Source organism: Girardinichthys multiradiatus, chromosome 14, assembly GCF_021462225.1.
Source record: "Girardinichthys multiradiatus isolate DD_20200921_A chromosome 14, DD_fGirMul_XY1, whole genome shotgun sequence".
NCBI lineage: Eukaryota > Metazoa > Chordata > Actinopteri > Cyprinodontiformes > Goodeidae > Girardinichthys > Girardinichthys multiradiatus.
Window position 1 is genome coordinate 26,833,125 of NC_061807.1, and position 17,938 is coordinate 26,851,062.

Here is a 17,938-nt window from a genome sequence, read left to right on the forward strand (position 1 = left end):
AAGCGCCTAGTCGTACTGCCAAATTAGTAACAAAGTGGCTTAATGACAACAAAGTCAATGTTTTGGGGTGGCCATTACAAAGCCCAGATGTCAGTCCAATAATATAAGTTATGTGAACGTCTGAATCAATTTTTTAAAAGCTGGGTTTTTACAGTATATATAAATATCTGTTTTGCATGTGTGAGTCCAGGTGTTGCAGGAGACTCCTGATTAAACTTAATGGAGTTAAAAAGCTGCATGAGGACATGTCTCACTAACACACAAAGTCCCCAGAGTCTCTGCTGGCATTCGCAGCCCAGGCGTAGTTCTGTTCACACATTGGCTGCTTCCTCTGTAAACTGCCCCAGATATTTATTTTCTTAACTCCCATACTGAAAAAAAGAACCTGTTATCACATGGTGTTCAGTTAATGTGTGAATTCAATTCTATACAAGTCAAAATACATGTGAAACACAACTAAAGGGACAGATGGCTTCATACGACAGTACAGCGGCATCACTGAAAACTGCAGCGCGTGAAGGTAAGCTTTAAAATGTATGAAAATGTACTCTGTTGGAGGAAGATGGAGATTTAAATATAAACCAAGTAATCTTTAGTGTTAAATCATAACCACGAAGTAAGTCCCATGCCTCCACAACTGACCTAATGCATTTGAAAACTGAGCAACATGAAATAGCAGTAGTACTCATTTAAAACACTCAAATTGAATGTTTATTTTCTCTGGTTGGTTCATCTCAAAGACTACCAGATGTATAAATGTGTATATTCAGGTACGTCAGATGAGTTTCACTCCACTGTGTTAGTTGCAAAAGTTAAAATAGTTTTCAAGTGGGAGCTCTCCAGTCTGTGAAAGCTTGCATGCCCTGCTGCCTACATCCATGGGCACGTTGCCCATTTACGAAACCTCTCTTGGCTTTGAGTGCCACAGCTTCACCAGGCCTAAAAGCTTTGTTTTGTGCAACGGCTGTTTTTGAAGTTTTTTTTTTTGTCCGTCGTGCATACTGTCTACGAACATGTGCTGACGCAGACTCTTCATTATCCTTTTCTCTCCTAATTGTCCGTAGCAGCTTTGACAGAGTAATTGCTCTCAAATCAAGATTGTTCTTATCTTTTGCTTCAAAGTCCACGAAGTGATGACTTGTTGGAAGTTAACAGGTACTGTTTGCCTTTTGAAATGAGGACACCCTCTGAAAACGCATGTAGTCTGTAATAACAGGGAGTTCCCTACATTTAACTTTCAACAACCCCAATGCTGAGAAGCAGTGACTTGGGACCAATTTGGCATTATACTATACATATGATAACAGTTGCAGACTGGTTGTACAGTGAAGGGATAATGCTCATCACACCACAAGTCACCAACAGCACAAACTACATTTTGCTGGTATCCTGCAGCATATTCACACATGCATCTTTTGTGCATTCCCAAAAATCTTTGTCAGTGCAGTTAAAACTGATGGTGCAAAGAAATTGTGACTTGATAGCAAGAAATCCTTTGGAAATTGTTTGGACCGTACTAAAATAATTGCATCTGAGAGGTCATTAGATGTTGGAACCACATTCTTCATGCCGGATATAATTTTTTTCTGCTGCTTTGCAACTTCTCTGAGCTCGCTGGTCGTATGGTCACACCAGTCACTTATCTTGTCCCGCTAGCTGCACCTTTTTGTATATTTAGTGTCATTTGGGTCCAACTACTGGAGCAGAGGATCTACTAGTCAAAGTGCTACACCAGGAGCACAGCAGTCCAAACTGATTGGATTTTGAAGGTACTAGTGGATACATTTAATAAAAGACTGTGTGGTTGGTACTAAGTAACCTGGGAGTTGGAAAAATCATTTATATGTCAAGTATTAAACTAATAATCTCAAAGATTTTGTGTAATTTCTAAAAAGGTTTACCGTGCATTTACTGCTCCAGGTTTTTTGGTTAGAGACTACCATCCTTACCAAATATGTAGATAGTACAACGCATACCTGTTTTCTCAATGATCTTGCTTAGTAAATGCCTTGAAACCCCACACTCCTGAACTATCTCCTGCAGGACCTTTCTTCTGAGAGGCTGAGAAATGTAACCCTCTTCAGGTAGAAACAACTTCCGTGTCCCAATGTTGCATAATGTGTGTCAACCAGGGTAGTCAAGCAACATCCTCAGGGAGTCTTATCCATTCTTGATACCTTTTAGGCTCACCAAAAGCCCAGCTACACAACCTTGGCAAACTCCATCCATACCTGATTTTGTGCTTCTACAACTGCTGAAGAATTTATTTGCTTGGCCTGCCGATATCTGGCAGCTTCATCCAGAGTCCCACAGCAAGCCATGACTCCTGGATTACCAGAAGAACAAGCAACAACCACCTTGCAGATTGTTGTATAGCAACAACAATTTTTATTGATAGTTGAATATAGCTAAATCCACACTGCATAAGTCACTTATCACCTCTCTAATAGTTGGATCCACAGTATTTATCTTCTGTAAAAAGAGAAAACCCTATGTGATGCATAAAGCTTCAACATTTTCACAGTTCAATTGTTTTATTGGCTTAAAATCTAAATATTCTGGAAAGACATAACCAATTTTTTCTGGATTTGAAATGGCTCTTTACTTTTATGTCATCGCTCTGAGATTCAGTTTCTTGCCTTTTAGTTCTAGTATCAACTTTATTTAATTAAACAGATGTGAGATCCTGCAAGAAGTGTCCCCCGACAGTTAGATGGGCTGTTGCTATAGCAGCAATATCACTGCTCATCACATTCATCTTATCCTTCATTTTGTTTGGTAAGTAGAAATATGAATAATAAAAAAATATGGCATTTGTAATTGTTAAGATGTTCTTTAAATCATGTCTACATATCAGAAAAGTGTTGGAAAATCATAAAAATAAACAATGTGACAGATTTCTAGTAGTTAAAGACCAAAAACATTTCAATGCAATCAGATTTTTCTTGGCTGCAGGATGCAGGTTACATAGTGAGTTTGGAAAAATAAGACTTTAATCTTAATTAAAATAATTTTAATTAACATCTATAAGTGACTGCAGTAGAAACAAAGATTTATGAAGCTTCTGCAGGTTTCACCAGGCATCACTTGGATTGAGCTTCTCAGAAACATGTCTGGGTTGAGGAAACAAAGTCCCACAGGCAACTCTGTCAGGTTATAATATAAAAGATGCTTAGGCTTTCACTAAATTCAAATAAGACCAATAATACATAGTTTAATGTCAGTAGCAATAGGTGAAATCAAGATGGTGTTAATTGCATCTGCTCAGTAAGAGTTTAGAAGCAGAATCACCAGAAGTACATCACCTCTGTTTCCAGTCTAGATGTTTGAACAGAGAGCATCTGGTTGGCCTACTTCAGCGTTTTGGTTGTTGGGTTAAGAGAAACAAGACACTTCCTCCTACTTCTCATTAAAAAACAGCATAGAAGACTTTAAATTAGTGCTGAAAATCATTTGGTGTTACGTGATCACTTCTTTCTAAAAGCAGATAAGATGATGTTTCAGCATCAGGAACTGAAGACTCACATAACCAGTGACCAAACAAGGCATTAAACACTAAGGGCCTGAACTTCAAAAGATTTGCGTTTACAAAACCACACGCAAACCTGTTTGCGTCAGTAAACCATATCTACTAACGAGGTGATAATCGGATAGCGTGTGCAAAACCAGCGGAACTGCGGGCGCAAACCTTTTAGCGTGTCTGCCTTCATGGATATGCAAAACATTTGATAATGATCCAAACGTGCAAATTCGTGGGAGGAGGATATGTAGATGTCATCCCTTACCACCCGCAATGCGATTTTCAAAGCCTGAAACGGTTTGTGGGTGCCATTTTTGCGTGTGGATTTGGCACGTTTGAAATGCAGGTGCTAACTGTGACGCAAATATGTCTGCTTTCACTTTGGCCAGAAAGAGGCATAGATAGAGTGACGGATGACAGGGAGACAGAATCTTCTGTACATGTGGCAACAGATTTGGGTTGCCAAAAAAAATCTATTAAAAATAGATGAAGATAGATGATTCTATGTAGGATTATCTAAGCTCTGATTTGGAGCCAATATGCCTATGGTAAAACTCCTTTCAACATTTCATTCAACATCATTCCAGTATAACATGGCTGTCGGTGATCACCTTCTGAACGCGCACAGCCTGTAATCACATCACACATCATGCAAGAGACCCACTGCGCTTCGATGTTGATAATATAATTAACAGGAAAGAAGTAAAGACATTATAAGGCAGATGAAATCCTTCATATGCAAACTGGGTGCTAAAATCACTTCTTACCAGGTGAAAAATCACCATTTTAAGGCAGCTTTTCCAATTGGTGACAAAGACTGTATGCTTTAACCTTGTCACTAAACAAAACAAATCGCTTTATTGACAGTAACGTTATAGAGCAATCGGAGCTGGATCAGTTTGTTTAAATGGGAACATATGCCAGGGGAGCGTTTTGTTTATCCAGTTAAAAATTATTTTGTGCCACCAAAAAACTATTTAACAATCAAACACGTTGTATATCGTTAAAATATTGCCAAAACAAACAAAACGAATTTAGTAAAATCATTGGAGAATGATTTATTTTTACATCCATAAATGTTCGACTTAACTTTTTTGCCTAAGGTTTTTTGCAGTTATGTGACGCTATGTTTTAAAATGAGCGAAGTTATAACATACAGATTGCCAACTCCTATAACATTCTATTTTTATGTTGCTAATATTACATTCAGGCTTAAATGTTGTGGATTTTTATGATAAACTTTTAAAACATAAACTCTCAAAAAAAAACTACAGAACCCGGTGAGTCTCCAAAAAGAATTAAAAGATCAAGAGAGACAAATTACTTAACAGACATATTTGTCTTTTATATTGTTAATATTGATTGGCCAATTTCTTGTGAGTTATGTTGAGCAAGATAAGAGAAATAATCTTGTCAGGGCAGATGAGGAACCTGCTGTGAGTAGCACAACAAAAGTTAACTAACTGTAATAGACCAGAAAAGCAAGGGCGGAGGAACAAAAGGAAAAAATCAGCAACTAGACCATTTATAATGATGCAGTGTAACAATCCCTGCATATTTCTAGCAACACAGCAGAGGATCTGTTTGCTTTTCCTCTTGTTTCAGCCGGTAGCACATGCAATTTCATCATTTAAATAGGGCGGTCTGTACCTGTTTTGCACCTTTTATCCATTGAACCAAAATCGCACTCAACACGCCCACTTATTACACACGCAAATTAGCACCCGCTATTTGGGATCTTTGAAAATCGGGGCCCATGTGTTCATAATTTAACAAGTTTCAGGGTGTGGTTCGTCTCCACTGTCGCCACATGCTTGCTCGGGATAAGGGATTGCTGACTGGATGTAACGGGCTGGATGTGTTACTGGATCAGGATGTTACTATTTAATTGGATTGGTGGACCAATCCATTTAAATTTGACCATTTTAAATTCTGTATAACTAGAAGGGAATTTGATCAATTTGTCTTGTAAAGTTTTGTAAATGTTGCAATTTGGTGTTATATATATATACTAAGTTAAGCTGGACTGAATTTGTTGAAGACAATTACAAAACTCCATTTCCATCAAAGCAAGTAAGGCCATCCCAAAATCTGTTTGACCAAATAAAATGATTTCTTCTTCAAAACAATAGAAACAAAAACCAACTCCAGGGGCAGAATAATAAAATAAATTAATGAGGCCCAAAATATATGCTTTGAGGAACTCCATCCGTTACCACATCTGCAGTCAAGAAATGCATACCAACACAGTTTAGGTTGTCTAAAGTTTATCAATGTGACAGCCAACTGGGGAGCAGCACCAAAAGAGGATCCAACCTTTCACAAAAAACAGGTGGAACATCTGCAGCAGTGCCAAAGAGAGTGCCATGATCTGAAAATGATGCTGCATTCTGCCACTCAGGGTGAGTTTGCAAATAATTATCTGGTTCAAGCCTGTGAAAACCGTGGTATTTATAATCTTCATGCAGAAACAAAAGCATCAAAGATCAACAGGTGATCTGTCATGATGGAGCATTCACCGCATGCTTTTGGTGGCTCTACTGCCGCGTATTCTACAGTTGCATCAGCGGTTCTGTTTTTGTCTTTGCCGTCTGGAGACCCCAGATGCCGTCTGTGTCCTGATGGCTGGCTGTGGTGGAGGAGTCACTGCTACTTTTTCTCGGTCGGACTCCAAGAAGACTGTCGGTGGAACGAGAGCGTCGAGTTCTGCCGGCAGCAGAACAGCAGCCTGGTTGTGATCGAAGACTCTGCAGAGATGGTAAAGAGCATGAGAAAGAGAGAGGCATGGGACACACCTGATCCAGTCCAGATTTCAAGAGACCTCATAAATTACCAAATCATATCAGTAAATATTATCAAGGAACCAAACACACAACAAAATAATTAACACTACCTTTAAAAAGTAATGCAGCAGATGTGTTCTCCCAATGCTTCTTTCTTTTTTAACAGGTCTTATCGTTAACTAGGGCTTTTGTACATTCATGTCAAATTGACATTTTTTTGCCTGACTGTAAACATAAAGTAGTCTAACTTTTGCCTGAAATGCAGGATTTTCTCCAAGGAGTTATGAGACACGCCACAAAAAGTCCTTTCCTGTGGGTTGGACTGACGGACGGCCAACAGGAGGGACGCTGGCTGTGGCTGAGTGGGAGCGAAGTCCAGAACCACTTGCCGTAAGTCTGAAGTTCTGGCTGAAACAAAATATCATCCGATCCATATTTATTTAAAGATGTTTTAGCAACAGGTGACCAGCTCACTTTCAATTCCACTCAGCTGTTCATCTCTTACAGAATAGATCGCCTCCTTCTTGGCATCAAGGATCTAGCGCAAAACAAAACAATGAGAAGGTCTTTTTATACACATGAACGGATCAAGAGAGACAGGACGAGTTTAGTTTCATTAAAAGGAGAAATGCTATTAACATAAATCTAAAAATAATCCTTGCATGACGTGCAACGAAAACACATAGTACAGCGGTTTCGTTTCCTTAATTAGTGACATATTTTTTAAATCTGGAAATAAAACCCCAGAGTGTTGCATTCAAAAAAAGTCATTGCTGGAAACACATTGGAAAAGTACTTGTTCCGTCCTTGCAGGGGGGAAGATTTGATGATCAACATGTTTGCCTTTAGGCTGGTGGCGTTGAGAGGGATTGCATTTAAAATCTGTTAAAGATAGTGATGCCATGTTGGACAAATGCTGAAATTGCAGCGGCTTCATACAGAGCCTACCACAGTTATTGGCGTTCCTGCTAAAGGGATGTGAAAAACCTTAAAATGACTTCCTCTTCTTTTGCAGAAGGATGATCCTATAATCAAAATGGTTGGCAAAATGCAACATTGAATTTTAGTACATTTATCAAGTAGGTAGAAACATCGTTTGTAACAAAATTGGTTGTGCCAAACTTGGTTTCTGGGTTTCATTTTGTTGGCAGGACAGCACTTATCCAAATATATTTCAGGAGGTTGGAACAAACTAACTAAACTATAACTATTCCTCTTTTCACAATCTCCCCTCCTGGTTTCTCCCGTATACTTTCTTCTCTTCAGCTAACCTAACAGATTTACATTTAGATAACCAAGGCAAATAAAGTAAATTTTTGTCTTGTGAACCATTTCTTCCTTGATTTAATTGCATGTCTTGGATCATTCTGGTAAATTCCACTGGAGTCCATGAAGCCATGCGCTCTAACAAGGTTTCCGGGACATTTGGAAGAGAAGCAGGCCCCCAGCATCACAAATCAGATGATTTTCCACATATTCATCCCCTGCTTCACTGGAAATCTGTCAGTTTTTATACTGAAATTGAACCCAGTTGAAGGCAAAAAGATAGCATGATTGAAGTGACTAAGGGGCAGGGGAACGGCTAACCAACGAGAGCATCTTGCAGGGAGTGAAAAGGACAGACGGATTAGTGGCATAGGTGAGTCCATTTCACAGAATGCATGACAGCTCTATATGGATGTGAAGTCAACAAAAACAGAAAATACACTGATTCTTAGCTTAGCTTCATCTCAGCTTAGCCTAATGGTTGCTATGGAGACCTGGTGACCCCCATAAGATGCTACTCTTTGCTGCATCTCTCTAGTAGCGAACCTTAGAGACACGCACCCCACTGTGTGTGGTTGCAAGACAAACATGTCCTCCTCCAGGCTTGTCTGTCACATTTGAGTTGAACCTTTTAAATATTGCTCCGACTGTAGAGACGCTTAGTTGAGTGGCTATTTTTTTCTAACCATGTCCCAACTTAGGAAGATCAACACACATCTGCCTTACTTGAATGCCTGCTCTCCTGTCTCTTCCATTTTGAGAAGTAGCCCACAGTGTCACATCATATTTGTTCCCCAGAGAAAATTGGATTCCCAATCAAGAGTTCCTAGACACTGGTTAACTTAAAAAGTAGAGTAAAGATAAATGTATTAATATATTTCAGTTATATTTATTTTAAAGAAACTGTAAGAGCTGCCAATAATTGTAGTACTGGTTGTTTTACAAAACAAGAAATAAACAAATATAAAATTATTTCTTACCCCAAAAATAAATGTACTTTAAATTCAAGGTTAAACTTTTCTAAAGTTTTCAGTGTGAAGTCATCACTCTGGGATGAAAGATGTGTTTATTTTAAGGCTTTTTACACATCTTAATTAGGAGCGCAAATAAATGTGGAGGGCATCAACTAGAGGATTACTTTTTGTTTTGAAACAAAGTGGCTGCTTTCATTTAGCGCTGAAAATATAACAAACAGTTGGATTACTTCTTCTACTGTAGACTTTATTTATTTATGGAGAGAACACTTCATTTTTGCCTCTTATCATAATATTTTATATATATTGAAGAGCCAAAACAAATACAAAACCCTGAACTTAAAGTCTAAGAGTAAAATACAAAGCACAAAATATATTTTATTTATGTTGTTTATTACAAGATCACAATAAAGATACAATATATACATTATTATACAGACAAAAAGCTTTGTCAAATAAGTTACTGTTTCATTTTACAGTAACAAGTATATTAATTTACCGGTAATTAACATACTTACAATTCACAACCTCTCTGGAGATTTATAACCATTCTGATGGTAAATGCTGACTTTGTTTTTCATTCTCATAATAAATACATGCATCTGTGTGTTTTTTAGAGTGGTTGTGCAGTGGGACAGTGATGACAGGGACTGTGCAGACCTGAGGGGAGGTGGGACTCTGTTTGCTGCTGACTGTGAAGAGCACGGACCCTGGATCTGCAAGAGAGAGTCCTGACGGGCCTCCACACCCTTCTTATCAATCTTTTATTAACAAATTGCAGTCTGAAGGAGATGTGGAGTTTCATATTGCCAGGAAACATCAAACCAGCCCTACAGAATGCTACAGTGAAAAAATACTTTATTGGTGGAGCTTAACAGTTTAAGAAAAATGCAGATTTTTCAACAACATCAAGTTATTCATGACTACAGTTTGTTCTGAAAGCCCAGTTTAAAGTGCATGCATGTAAAAAGAAGCATAGCATGCTTTTACCTTAATAAATGATAATTGGTTTATGGTTACATATTGTTTCTGTCATGCTCTGATAAGAATATGTTTCTATTATTCTAAAGACTAATGCATTCATAGTGAAGTGATTAGATACAAGCATCTTTCAACATATTGTCATTAGCACTTTGATACAACACAACATTTTTATTGCTTTAGTAGAGAAATTGAGAGTAACATTGAGGTAACATTTATAGAAATTAAACAATCAGATCACTTCTTAAAGAAATCCCCTGCTTCTTCAGTTCCTGCAGATTTCATCTGAAGTCAGATCATCTTCACTTCTCTTTTTATTTCACTTTAAACTTCAGTTTCCTCCGAATGCTTGTGCCTGCTTCAGGGGCGGATCTACATATTTATAGGGTGGCTACAAAGGGGCAAAAGTACAAGTGCTTATATAACCACATCGGAGAAATGTTGATCAATATGAAACTGAAAAGTTCCAATTAGGCTGTGTCCATTTCAGTGGACCTAAGGTTTGTTAGGTAGCTCTTTGTATTTCTATTTTTGTGCTATTGTTGCCCTGGCCAACATGGTTTACTTTATAGTCCAATCCAGGCTTCTCCAGAAAGAATATCTATGTATCCAAAATAAATCGGATTGTTGCCAGCCCATCGGGATACAAATCGCGTCAACTGCAGACCAGAGATGATGAAAACCATTTTTCCCTGATCCTCTGGCACCTCCTCTGTGTGATGTTCTTCCTCCTCCATCTCTTCATCCTTCTACTTCTGTTGCTTACCTCTACCTCCCTGAGATTAAGGCCAGTGCATACTCTCCCAGAAAAAGAACAAAATTACCTTTTCATGATGATGATTAAATGATTTTTCAGTTCGTGCTGACCCAGGCTGGGAGTTCTTCGATCTTCTGGGACAAACTTTTTTCTTGTGTCCAACAACTGTTGTGTGATTGGTCAGAAATTGGAAATGGGTGTGGTTTCCATGCTAACAAACGTTTTTGTGGGAGGGTGGAAGTCACCGCTCGAGTTCTTGTTTTCTTCGCTTCTGGCCAGGAAGAACGTGTTCTTGTTCTTGACATCCCCAGGAATGGAACACATTTTTCTCTTCTTGTGGAGTCTGTACAGGCTCTTACTTTAGTGGCAAAAACAAGCAATTCATGATTTCTTTTTTACAGGGTAATTTACTTGTAATGCTGTGAGAATAAATGTGTGATTTCCTAATTAGTCTCTTGTAGCAGCATACGCTTATAAATCCATGATGAGAACCTTTTAAAAATTTTCCACGCTTTTGACTGGGATTGCTAGGGTTTCTTTTAAAGCTCGGTACTGTCATCCAATGCCACCTTTCTGGCTTTGTCCGGGCTCTTCTCCATGATTGCAGAGATCTTATTTGGCTTGATGACAGTCATGAGTGTGCGGCCGTCCATGGGCACGAACAGAGGGTACAGCTTCTCTCTGAAGTCCTCTGTGAACGTGTAGATGTGAGATTTGGTTTCAGCATTGTAGAAGGAGATCTGGCCTTCCTCGTAGTCTAAGTATACCGCAAGGCGCCGTGGGATGACCCCAAGGGGAAGTTGCGTTTCTGGCTTGGTGCAGGCATAGAAATTGTGGGTGCTTCTCCACAGAACCCAATAGCCCTGCTTGGGGGTCATGGGGAAGTTTCCCTTCCGCTCTGAGTTGGCCGAGGTGAGCCCGACCCGCCAATAGCCGTTGTTGGCGATGTCCACCTCCCAGTAGTGGCGGCCATGGCTGTAGCCCTCCCAGCCCAGTACGCAAGGCCAGCTGTCGAAGCGATGGGAGCTATTGGGAGGGTCAGACTCCGAGATGCTCTCCTGGACCTTACGCTGGTCATCAGAAAGATGAAGCCAGGGGTGGTTTGTCATGGGGTCGAGAATCACATCAGCTGTCAGGGAAAACACAAGAATTAGGCCTTCAGAACCGCAGTCTTGAGTCACTTTGCTATTATATTAGATGATAGACCAAGGCAAAAATTTAGTTACCTGCTGCACTGCAGATCCAGGTCCAAACTAAAAACAGAGATGTGGACAAATAATTATAAACAGCTCACAAATGAAAAATGTAGAGAAGCAATATAGCCTCATTTTCCCCATTTGCTTGAAAATAAACGTATCTGCACACCTGAGTTTGGGATGTATTTGGGTTTTCCTGCTTTCCAGGTTTTTTGCTTCGCCAGCAACCAGATCTGGGAAACCATTGTCTGAAAAAGACAAGTATAACATGAAAACATTGACCATCAGCAACCACTGTCTATTTCTGCAGATTTTACTCAAAGCCTTGTCATGTTAATACATCATCCATCCATCCATCCATCCATCCATCAATTTTTGAGATTGGGTCACACTGGTAACAGATCCAAGAGAAAAAGTTCCCAATCCTCTCAAGAACCACATTTATTCCTGTTGCTTGTGCAAATGTTTCAAACTCACTTTTTCCTTTCACTCAATTTTCCATTATTTTGGTTGGACACAGCACTCTGTAAACCGCTGGGTTCTTTAGCATTGACATTGTATGGGTTAGCTTTGTTTGGTCCATAATATGTTAGTAGAATGAATTCAAGAAAGGTTGGAAGGAGCTTTAATTTGTTGTTCAATTTGTTTATTTATACTTAGGTCAGTTTTTCTGTCTTTCAACACGCCCCCAGATGGCCACCTCTAAGAATGAGCTCACCCGGCTCATTTGAGCTGCTTTTTTTTTTATTGGTCAAGAGAAATGAATCATTTTGACTTTTTTGGCTCTGCTTTATATGTAAGAGGTAAAAGTGGTCATAGATAATCAGATTAATCATTCACAATCTGTTATCAGAACCAGATGCTGCTGTTGGCTATCAGGCAGAAGTAGTTCAGGGTCAGTAAAAATGGTTTATGGCTTTTCTACACGCACACTAAGAGCAGGGTTCACCCAGGCTTCATGTTGCATAAAACAGTTTTACAGCCTAATGGCTTCACAGGAACCTCACACGTCATGTTTCTCACCGTGCTGTCTTCCTTGAGCAGAGACCAGGTGATGAACTCCAGTAGAGGCAGCAGCTTGTACAGACGTTTCTTTTTGATGCCCAGCAGGCGCAGAACTTTACCGAGCTCCTCGCTCTGGACACCGCAGCTCTGCAAAAGCAAATTTTTTTAATGAACTATCTACTGTCTGTTAGTTTTAAAATAGAAAATGCTATGTTGTAAATGAAAGACTATTAGTTTATGTCTGTAACGCCCCACCTCGGTCGCCTTCTGCAGCTCCTTTGCCCACTCCATGATCCTCACTTGTCCCTCCTCTTTGGGCTGATCTTTATCCTGTTTCCTATGATTGTCAGATTCCCATGGGGTCTCCTTTAGAAGCTACATATGCAAGATTAATTAGAAAACGTTTGCATTTGACAGTTTGGAGTTGTCGTGTAAGTTTGGCTGCTTCAACCACCCTCAGTCTACATATTTCTGCTCTGACAGCTCACCTTGTCGAAATGGCGCAGCTCATCGGCCCACTCCAGGATCAGCTTTCGGCTCTCCTCCAGGCTGCGCTCGGTGCGCCGGTCTGAGCTCCGGGCCTCTGCCTTACTGGTTCCCTCCCCTGGATCTGTGCCACCCTGCTAAAACACAGCAAACACATGGTTTCAGGCATGATTGGATACAGAAAAGTTATTAAAAACTGTTTCATAATCAAGAGATTATCAAAACTTGTTACTGTTTATTGAACTTAAGCGGTAATAAATGCAGTAAGGTGATGCCAAGTCTGCATGTTTATTGAATTGCAATCTGAGCTGGATGCTGAAAGGTCACATAATCAGACTGTAAATGCATTCATAGACATGAATCGGACCAATCAGCAGCCACCCACCCACATATCTTGTTCATAATATATGAATAAACCCCTGTTTCCATGGCAACATTTCTCCAGATCAATGCTCCCTGTCTCACGAAGTGTAGGATAAAGAACCATAGCACATAGTTGATGGATAACCATTCCAGGTACTGTGAATAAACACTACAAAACCACATGTCGATGTCTCTGTGGTTCTACCTTGCACACTTGGTCCACTTGCTCCTTCCAGTGATTAATGAAGTGAACACACTCCTGCAGACTGCGCAGGTCCTTCAGGTTGCCCTGGCGAACGTGTTGCTGCAAGACAGACACACGCCGGCTCAGTTTTAAACAAATCAAACAGGAAGAAAAGGACAGCAGAGAGGAAATGTTGGTTTTTAAAATGCAGATTTAGGATGTTTCATCAATTATTTCATCTTTTAGCCTGTGGCTAATTTGTAGTAACTTGATTGGAACAGGGTCGGTCTAAGATAGTTTCAGCCCCGAAGCAGAATTAGTTTTGTCCAGCTGCCATCCGTTTCCACAGCTCAACTAATATTATTTGGATTGGTAGTCGACATTCTGACCTGGGGAAGTTGTGCATTTTCTAGCTGGAAGTACCAAAACCACAGTAACCACTAACCACTATTAACAATACAATCTGATAACAACGCATTTCTCTCCATTTTATGTATTCAAACACTGAATTAACATGTTTGCAATTTAAAAAGTCACACAGCTCACTGCTTTAATGAGATACATGGGGCCACTAAATGGCTTATACTTAAATATTTAACCTGTTTAACTGCGGCAGGCCTATTGAACTGGGAGCTGCTCTGTGACCTCTGATGAACCCAGTCAGAATTTAGCATCTGTTTTTGTTGTATTTCTGACCTTTGAATACAAAATAAACCCACTAACCTCCCCTTTCTCTCACCCATGTTCATACACTAATGCTTTATACGTCAAACAGAGCCATTATTATAATTTACAACTAAAGCAACATTATCTGCACAGTATAATCTAATTGACTAATGTGTCACTTAAATGGCATGCACTACACATTATTTATCTGCTAACTGATGTAAATAATGTGGAATTTTTAACAAATATTCTATATTTTAATGCTTCTTAGAGAGATTCTTTTGTGACTTCTAGAGACAGAATCCAAGTTAATTTCCTTATATTTTTGGAGAAAAAAAACCCCAGCAAAATTCAGCAAAGAAATGTAATTCTTCCTCCTGTAGACAGTTTTAAGCGACTGCCGCATGTAAACATTTGGAGCATAAAAGACGTTAACCTCTTGAAGCATAAAATATTTGATTATGCATATAATAAAATACACTTTTTTAAAATCAAATATTACAACTTTTGTTTTGCTTAATTACCACTGATGTGTCAAGTTTATAAACCTGACTTGTATTACAATTCTAGAAAAAGCTACACCTCTACAACAAACAAGACTAAACATTTCACACAAACACACACTTGGAACCATTACAAAAACAACAGGAGCAAAACAAGAGCAGACGAGCTTACCTGTGAGCTCTTACTGTGGGTGTTTGATTTGGCGTGAACGGTGGGGGCTGAACTGTGAGGCTGGACGCTCTCATCAGGCAGCTTCCAGCGAACGGCCCCGATGGAGCTGCTCTGGGTGGTTTTGCTGCCCTCATCATTTAGCAGCATGCTCACGCCTGCAGGGAACATTTCTCAGGGTTAAAAATGTTTATACAACAACTTCACAAATATATGGAAGAGAGGGAATGCAGAAAACAGAAGCATGGGGAAAACATCTGATTATTATTGTTGATTTTAAATAGTTTTGGAGTGAATTCATTAATAATCCTTTGGAAATGTTTACAAAGACATAATTACATTTAATTTGCCCCATTAAGCCACATCATGAGCTGGCACCAGGCAAGGCCTGTAAGTATTCAGAAAGAAACATGCCACAGATGTTCAATGTAACATTTTAAAAATAAAATAGAAACGTACGTTTGCTACGCTTTAGGATAGTTTTTAACTCCGTGCCTTCGTCCTTACTCATGGCTGTGGAGAAGGAAACACATCAAGATTATTTAAAGAAACGTTAAACAATTTCCAAAACTGAGTGTAAAAATATATATAAATTATAAATTTAGAAGATTACAAATATTAGAAAATATTTAAATATAGGAAAAAAGCTAACATATCAGCTTGTTATCCTAGTTATCAAATATTGATCTTATTATATGGTTACTGTTAACACAAATATATGTTCAGACAAGGTTTTAGCTTTAATAATGAATTTGTGTTTTTTCTTTTGTTTTTCAAAGTGATATTATAATTATACCAATAAATACAAATTAAATTAGTAATTGATAATAATAAATAGCTCAATTAGGAACTTTTATCCCCACCTGAAGATAAACAGAGCATTAAATGTGAATTTAGAGCTGGTTACCTGTTGTGTTGTCAGAGCGTTGCTGGAGCTCTGATGGTCGAGAGAAGTGGACAGAAAACCCTGCAAGTCCAATCTTTTTGTCTCTCCTCAGGCACCTGATCTTTGGACCATTTATGGCCTTGGTCGTTTTTTTCCCCAAACCCTGTCAGCTTCCTGATATGGAAGAGGAGCGATGTTTTACAGCAGCAATAAAGCCTGTTATCAGTTGGAGTGACGCAGATGTTTGAGGTTTCAAATCTGGAGTTACTGTAAACTATAAACCAAACAATGGAGAAATGAGAGCAAAGGTTAACCCTTATTTAAGCCTCTGTGAGGGCTTAAATAAATCATGAAAATACACTAAATGTAATTTTATGCATATATGATTCTTATAAAAAACAGCCAAACAAAACAGGTTCGATCCAAAAGATTAAAATGGAGATTTTTTTGGGGGTCATTTTTGCATGGCAACATAAATACGCCTCTGTTCTTAGAAAAATAAAGATGAATGGTTATGTGAATGTTTTCACCCCTAGTGTTAAATCCAGACTCCACATAATGATAAACACATTATTGGCCAGTTTGAAGTAATTTACAAATGTATAAGACATACCACAAATCAGTGCTGGGCAATAACACATTTTCAATAATTTATGTAACTGAAAATATCTAACAATAATAAAGGTAGGCCTCAAAATGCAGGAACACAGACGATACATGAGACCAAACAGGCAGTATGTAAGGTCACCATGACTTAGGCATTTTTACAAGATGGAGAAGCTATGGCAAACAGTAGTGGGAACTGGAAAAACCTTATTTTCTCTTTTTTCTGGCTTGCACTTATAAACAGCACTGCAAATGGGAGTTGTATATATATATATATATATATATATATATATATATATATATATATATATATATATATATGTATATATATACATATATATACAAGTCCTTCTCAAAATATTAGCATATTGTGTTAAAGTTCATTATTTTCCATAAGGTCATGATGAAAATTTAACATTCATATATTTTAGATTCATTGCACACTAACTGAAATATTTCAGGTCTTTTATTGTCTTAATACGGATGATTTTGGCATACAGCTCATGAAAACCCAAAATTCCTATCTCACAAAATTAGCATATCATTAAAAGGGTCTCTAAACGAGCTATGAACCTAATCATCTGAATCAACGAGTTAACTCTAAACACCTGCAAAAGATTCCTGTGGCTTTTAAAACTCCCAGCCTGGTTCATCACTCAAAACCCCAATCATGGGTAAGACTGCCGACCTGACTGCTGTCCAGAAGGCCACTATTGACACCCTCAAGCAAGAGGGTAAGACACAGAAAGAAATTTCTGAACGAATAGGCTGTTCCCAGAGTGCTGTATCAAGGCACCTCAGTGGGAAGTCTGTGGGAAGGAAAAAGTGTGGCAGAAAACGCTGCACAACGAGAAGAGGTGACCGGACCCTGAGGAAGATTGTGGAGAAGGGCTGATTCCAGACCTTGGGGGACCTGCGGAAGCAGTGGACTGAGTCTGGAGTAGAAACATCCAGAGCCACCGTGCACAGGCGTGTGCAGGAAATGGGCTACAGGTGCCGCATTCCCCAGACCTGGGCTACAGAGAAGCAGCACTGGACTGTTGCTCAGTGGTCCAAAGTACTTTTTCGGATGAAAGCAAATTCTGCATGTCATTCGGAAATCAAGGTGCCAGAGTCTGGAGGAAGACTGGGGAGAAGGAAATGCCAAAATGCCAGAAGTCCAGTGTCAAGTACCCACAGTCAATGATGGTCTGGGGTGCCGTGTCAGCTGCTGGTGTTGGTCCACTGTGTTTTATCAAGGGCAGGGTCAATGCAGCTAGCTATCAGGAGATTTTGGAGCACTTCATGCTTCCATCTGCTGAAAAGCTTTATGGAGATGAAGATTTCATTTTTCAGCACGACCTGGCACCTGCTCACAGTGTCAAAACCACTGGTAAATGGTTTACTGACCATGGTATCACTGTGCTCAATTGGCCTGCCAACTCTCCTGACCTGAACCCCATAGAGAATCTGTGGGATATTGTGAAGAGAACGTTGAGAGACTCAAGACCCAACACTCTGGATGAGCTAAAGGCCGCTATCGAAGCATCCTGGGCCTCCATAAGACCTCAGCAGTGCCACAGGCTGATTGCCTCCATGCCACGCCGCATTGAA

The 17,938-nt window shown here is 39.3% G+C and overlaps 2 protein-coding genes and 1 long non-coding RNA gene across 3 annotated transcripts; 1 reads left to right on the forward strand and 2 right to left on the reverse strand.

Annotated features, from left to right (window-relative positions):
* The first annotated feature begins 410 nt into the window (after nucleotides 1-410).
* Nucleotides 411-9,562, forward strand: LOC124881242 (CD209 antigen-like protein C). Its single transcript, XM_047386786.1, has 6 exons — nucleotides 411-520; nucleotides 2,677-2,778; nucleotides 5,803-5,922; nucleotides 6,118-6,278; nucleotides 6,569-6,693; nucleotides 9,161-9,562. The coding sequence occupies exons 1-6, from the start codon at nucleotides 469-471 to the stop codon at nucleotides 9,276-9,278; spliced, it is 678 nt and encodes a 225-aa protein (XP_047242742.1). The 5' UTR covers nucleotides 411-468; the 3' UTR covers nucleotides 9,279-9,562.
* On the reverse strand, nucleotides 5,771-6,551 carry LOC124881243. Its single transcript, XR_007041584.1, has 2 exons — nucleotides 6,414-6,551; nucleotides 5,771-6,267 (listed from the first exon to the last, which is right to left on the reverse strand). It is a non-coding gene; the product is annotated as an uncharacterized LOC124881243 (long non-coding RNA).
* On the reverse strand, nucleotides 9,385-15,901 carry si:dkey-219e21.2 (E3 ubiquitin-protein ligase TRIM39). Its single transcript, XM_047386785.1, has 10 exons — nucleotides 15,761-15,901; nucleotides 15,313-15,366; nucleotides 14,857-15,011; nucleotides 13,537-13,635; nucleotides 12,971-13,105; nucleotides 12,738-12,857; nucleotides 12,501-12,629; nucleotides 11,647-11,725; nucleotides 11,508-11,534; nucleotides 9,385-11,410 (listed from the first exon to the last, which is right to left on the reverse strand). Exons 2-10 carry the CDS (start codon nucleotides 15,362-15,364, stop codon nucleotides 10,821-10,823), a joined length of 1,386 nt encoding a protein of 461 aa, XP_047242741.1. The 5' UTR covers nucleotides 15,365-15,366; nucleotides 15,761-15,901; the 3' UTR covers nucleotides 9,385-10,820.
* Between the last annotated feature and the right edge of the window lie 2,037 nt (nucleotides 15,902-17,938).

Bases quoted from the DNA above. Each gene is read 5' to 3' on its own strand.
- LOC124881242 (XM_047386786.1), top strand. From the start codon at position 469: ATGGCTTCATACGACAGTACAGCGGCATCACTGAAAACTGCAGCGCGT. The intron at 2,779-5,802 runs GTAAGTAGAAAT...TCAATGTGACAG, and splicing joins CTTATCCTTCATTTTGTTTG to CCAACTGGGGAGCAGCACCA. The intron at 5,923-6,117 runs GTGAGTTTGCAA...TGCCGTCTGGAG, and splicing joins GCTGCATTCTGCCACTCAGG to ACCCCAGATGCCGTCTGTGT.
- si:dkey-219e21.2 (XM_047386785.1), bottom strand. From the start codon at position 15,364: ATGAGTAAGGACGAAGGCACGGAGTTAAAAACTATCCTAAAGCGTAGC. The intron at 13,636-14,856 runs GTAAGCTCGTCT...TCTGTCTTGCAG, and splicing joins CCCACAGTAAGAGCTCACAG to CAACACGTTCGCCAGGGCAA. The intron at 12,630-12,737 runs GTGGGGCGTTAC...TTGCTTTTGCAG, and splicing joins AGCTGCAGAAGGCGACCGAG to AGCTGCGGTGTCCAGAGCGA.